Source organism: Henckelia pumila, chromosome 4 (genome assembly GCF_033568475.1).
Source record: "Henckelia pumila isolate YLH828 chromosome 4, ASM3356847v2, whole genome shotgun sequence".
In the NCBI taxonomy this organism is placed as follows: domain Eukaryota; kingdom Viridiplantae; phylum Streptophyta; class Magnoliopsida; order Lamiales; family Gesneriaceae; genus Henckelia; species Henckelia pumila.
Window position 1 is genome coordinate 229,186,056 of NC_133123.1, and position 5,262 is coordinate 229,191,317.

The 5,262-nt window shown below is 36.6% G+C and overlaps 1 protein-coding gene across 5 annotated transcripts; it reads left to right on the plus strand.

The window, feature by feature from the left end:
- Positions 1-1,884: 1,884 nt before the first annotated feature.
- LOC140865542 (enolase-like) lies at positions 1,885-4,771 on the plus strand. 5 transcript variants are annotated; one of them, XM_073270215.1, is made up of 8 exons: positions 1,885-2,211; positions 2,327-2,393; positions 3,040-3,193; positions 3,287-3,363; positions 3,428-3,631; positions 4,135-4,234; positions 4,328-4,389; positions 4,542-4,771. In XM_073270215.1, the coding sequence occupies exons 1-6, from the start codon at positions 2,202-2,204 to the stop codon at positions 4,145-4,147; spliced, it is 525 nt and encodes a 174-aa protein (XP_073126316.1). In that variant the 5' UTR covers positions 1,885-2,201; the 3' UTR covers positions 4,148-4,234; positions 4,328-4,389; positions 4,542-4,771. The 5 variants fall into 5 exon arrangements, with proteins under 5 accessions (XP_073126316.1, XP_073126317.1, XP_073126315.1 ...); XM_073270216.1 differs by having other exon boundaries at positions 4,328-4,361; positions 4,454-4,771; XM_073270214.1 differs by having other exon boundaries at positions 4,328-4,771.
- The last annotated feature ends 491 nt before the right edge of the window (positions 4,772-5,262 follow it).

The following is a 5,262-nucleotide window of genomic DNA, read 5'->3' on the forward strand; positions in this document are numbered from 1 at the left end:
ACTAAAGCGGACATATTATCTTCATAAAATCGGGTATGATTTGGTCAAATTAAGATATAAATACTGATAGTGGTAGATATTAATTAAGATGAACTAAAAGTTATTTTGGGCATATTAATATAATTTCACATTTGTTAACCCTATATGTTTGGCCCAAGAGAAGGATCCATGTGTTTTGAGGGCCCATGGCCATGAACAAAAAAACTTTATAAAGAAGGAGGCTCCTCCCCATTTGGAAGGGATTCTCTCACTTTGTCACATTTTGTGCTCTAAAAAGCTTTCTAGTTTTTGTGAGTGCATATTTTGGGTAGATCGCTGAATTGAGCGTCGAAGGGTCTTTGCCAGGCATCCTCGGGCGCCTCTATCCTCATTTCGTGATGCATGTGATGACTCTGATTCTCTTGGATTGGATAGTAGGGGGCACGCGTCTTCCTAAAGCTGTGGTACACTCTAACTGACTAGAGCGCGAGGAATACCCTCTTCAGGGAAGTAATTAAGGTATCATGCAACATCAGTTTGGCGCCGTTTGTGGTAAAGTCACCTCATCACTGAGAATGCAAACGCGATCGCATGCAACCTGCAACACTCAAGAGGAACAACCACCTCTAGTCCCTAGACATAACCAATAATTCTTGATTACGGAGAGTCTGAAGGCTTTGTTGGAAGAAATAGTAGCCAAAACTACAACAGAAGTTGTAACACTGTACCTGGCAGCTCAACAACAGGGTAACATGAACTCGGGTACGCCCGGCGGAGGGGTGCATTCGCATCACTCGGAGAGGGTTCTGCAAGAAAAAGAAGTTATCGGAACAAACGAAGTGCCGCCAGTGAACATGAAGATGAAAACAAAACTTTGAGAAGATGAGGCAAATAGCCACGCACTATACCCCTCCATCAGGACTTGCGCTGCACAGAGGAAGATGATGACCTTATAGCCATTTTGCCCGCCCGTCGCATTCCATTCACCACGACTATCTTGGCAGAGGTACTCCCTACAGGGGTCAAGATAGGAAACCTGCCTGAATTCAATGGGACAGGGGATCCACAAGATCACCTTGCAGGTTCTACGCAAAGACTGACCTCTATGACATCAGCAACACATCATATTGCAAAATCTTTCGAACAATCCTGCCAGGACAAGCCCTCACATGGTTCAACAAGCTACCCCCAGGGATAATAGGAAGCCTTGAGGTACTTACCACACGCTTCCTTTACTAGTTTTCCATTAATCAGAAATATCTAAAGACTGTGGCCTACTTGTTCTCGATCGCCCAAAAAGAAGGGGAGAGCCTAAGGAAATTCGTACAACGATTCACTCGGGCCGTTCATGAAGTTCCGCACGTTAATCATGACTTACTAGCGGGGATCATGAAGCAGAATCTCCGTCATAAAAAATTCAAAGAATCAGTAGCAGCAAGACCTCCAAATACTCTGAAGAAATTGTTAGAGAGGGCGGAAAAGTACATCAGGATAGAAGAAGTCATAGAACCCCGTTAACTCACAAAGAGAAAGCGAGAAGATGAAAAACCGAGCACGGGAAGAGAGAGGAGAAGCGAGGGGCTTATAGCCCTCGTCCCTATAGCATCCCGCTCAACGCCCTATGAAACTAAACCCAAAAAGGCAAGCAATCAGATAAATATTGCATGTTTCACAAAAACAAAGGCCATGCCACAGAAGACCGTTTTATCCTACGGACAGAAATAGAGTGATTAATCAAGCAAGGGAACTTGGGAAATTTTATAGACAAATTTTGAGATCATCGGATGCTTAATTCATAATAGGGCTTATTAAAAAAGAAAACTCAAAAGAGTATAAAATATGGTAAAATATACGAGAGAATGCATCTCAATAAAGAAGCAAAGCTGATATTTATTTATGTGAGAATCTGAAAGAATTTCCATTATAAGAAATATTATCGTTCCCGGATGACTTCCTTCCTTCCTTCCTTGTGTCCGATTATTTCCTATAATATCAAATCTTACTCAAAAAGGAAACATGATGTTCACAAATACCAGACCATTCTTCCCTTCCACATAACTTACTCTTGCCTTTGCAACCACGGTCCATCTTCACCCTACCTTTTGCCTCTCCATCGGCCTCCCCGAGCTACCTGTTTAGACTAACATGAACTGACCCTCTTCCCGGTAGCAACGCCAGAGATTAAGTGGATTCTAATTCGGCCGAGGTGGAGACCCCTACCGATGATCCGAGGTGAAGACACCTACCGAGGGTGATCTGCTTCAAATTTTTTTTTTCTTTTCGATTTCTAGTCCTTTTCTGTTTTGGAAATCTTCCTAGGTTCCTTCTTTCTGTGGTGAATCTCCAGGTCTCAGAGCCTCGGGTGTTTGCGTCCCCTTCCTCCTGATTGGGGGTATGGTCCTCCTCGGTCCAAGGTTATGATTTCTTGTTATATTTAGTTTATTTGATTGATTAATTTGATGGATCCGAATTCATCTTAAATTGTGATCAGATAAATTGAAGAAGACCAGTGTTGTGAAGTCGTGTCAATTTTTATCAGTATGAACTTGATTAGTATTGATAATTGAACTTGAAGAAAATGGTTTGTGCACGATGCAATTTTTATAAGCTAATTGATTTTTATGGTAAAGACATTGGAAGGATCAAGCTAAACCACTGCTGCTTTTTTTTTTTGGAGCACGTGGTTTGATAAGTTAGCTAAATAGATAGTAATAAACGAAATGATACGTACCTTGTATATGTTTGTACTAGTGCAAAAATACATACATACATAAATAAATATATAAATAAAGAAGAAAAGAAAAGGCTAGTTAAATATGATTTGGTTTACTCAGATTGATGAGAATATTGCTGTGAAGATGTACAAAGACACGGTTATGCTTCAAAACACAAGGATGAATATCATTTTATGTCAGTTCCATGGGAGTAGAGACCGTTAACATTGCATCTGCAGCTGCACTTACAATGGATGATTTTGTCTTTTCTCAGGTTACCATATTAAATTCATTTTATCTTTTATATCCTCGAGAAATGTTGAACATGATCCTTTGTGCAATATAGGGATGCCAGGGTTCTGCTCTGGAGGGAATTTACACTACAAGATTTCGCTAACCAATGTTTTGGAAAAAAATTCGACAATGGAAAAAGGCTAGCAGATGTCAGCACATTATGGATCCAAGAAGCACAATTATATCACTGTTGCTTCAACGGTTGGGTGAGAGACAATCTCTATGCATAAGTACTGTGCTTCAGTACATAATTTTATAAATCTTACGAGTGGTGGTGATATTTGTGATCTTTTTCTCAGGTTGTGATTACAGATAAATATGGATTCTATGGATATAATGTTGGGGAAGATGGTGGCTTTGCTCCAAATATATCCAGGCAAGTTTTATCATTTAGTTTGATCTGTTGAACAAAGTTGGTAATTTTGATATCTGCCCTGCAGTTTGAAAGAAGGTTTAGATCTTATAAAGGAGGCCATTGAAAGAACAGGCTATAACGAGAAAATAAAGATAGCAATTGATATTGTTGCAACTGAATTTTGTATTGGGGATGTATCCTTTTCTTGCGCAACCATATATGAACACAGGGCTTCAGCACAGAGACATCAGCCATTCTTTTATACCTGTTTACATCTGTTTTTCATACGGTACTCAAGTTTTTGAAGTACATGACATGCAGTATGATTTTTGAATAAGTATGCATATCCTGGCATTTCAACATATTTGATATTGCTGTGTTTTTTTTTTGCATTTACATTGATGTATTTTTTGATATGGGAAACTATTTTTTTGGACTCAAATATTTCTCTCCAAACTAATGAGAGGTGTGTGCAGTTATTTTTGTCTCTTAATCTTGAACAAGGAGTTTTAATGCAATTTATCACTTATTTTTTGGTATTATCTAGGCACACAAGCAAGTTATACCTTTTTTTTTTATTAACTAAATGTATTTAATTCATTCATTTGTAATCTTATTAGACTATATGAAGATATATTTAGACCATATCCAAATATGTCCTTCCTAGACTTCGTGGTCATCAAATATTCTTCAGTGTCCAACTTTAAGCATTTTGTTAATTTCTCCTTAAATATATGTTGATCAATTCTACTTGTTGAAGAACTGATTTTTTTTTTAATCCTGCTTATTTAGGTGCGAAGTATGATTTAGATTATAAATCACCAAGTAAATCAGGTCAAAATTTCAAGTCAGGAGAGGACATGATTGCTATTGTACAAAGAACTCTGTAAAGGTATTTAGTTGCAATTCAGTTTTCTGTTGTAGCTCTTTCATTGAATATTATTTTAAATCTTCTTTTGTTTTGTTCTTTTGCGTTACATTGAAGATCCATTTGACAAGGAGGACTGGGAACATTCCAAGTATTTTACTAGTCTTGGGATATGCCAGGTTTGTTTGTTTTTTTTTTATTCTTACTGATGGAATTTTACTTGCCATGTCTATCCTGCCAAAGTTATGGCAAAAAAGGCTTACAATTCGGCCTGCGTCGGCCTCACTCCAGAGACGAGATTGAACGGAAAGTGGTTCTGCCCAACTTGCAGGCTATTACCACACTGAAGTTATTTCATTGTTAACTGCAGTTCCCCGTTGTCATAAAAGGGATTGTCGTCCTCGTACAAAATCGTTGATAGAAATTTCAAAGGTTTGATTTCATTAAACAAAAACTCGTTCTAATATTTTGTATACCAAAATTTATTTGGAGTTAATTTACCGAGTTCTGATAGTAAAAATAGAATGTATGAATAAATATATAATTTCTGAAAAGTGCAAAAATAATAGATCCACAAGATTTTTTTTTCACACGATTAAATTAAATTAATTACAATAATGGTCAAATATAATTAAACGTTAAATAAAAGTTATTGCTAAAATTTTTCTCTTGAAATTTAGTTGTTAGATTCCACGTGCTCGTAGTTTTTTTCGAAAATTTTTTGGTCAATATATATATATTTTTTATTATAAGATAAATAATGTTTTACGTGAATGATTTACAGTTTACACAAGTCGAATGTATATTAATATGAATGCAAAATAAAAATAAAAATAAAAATATAAAATATAAAATTAAAACGCAACCAATAGTTTACCAAAAAAAATGTAAAAGGGTATTTCATGAAAATTTCGCTAAATCTTTTTTGCAAATTGGATTTTTGGTTGATAAAATGAAATGGATTAAATGTTTGGACACATTTTAGGTTTAGTCCTAAATGTTTGGACGCTCCCGGTTTCATCCCAAATGTTTTCCAAAACTTTTCGATTCAG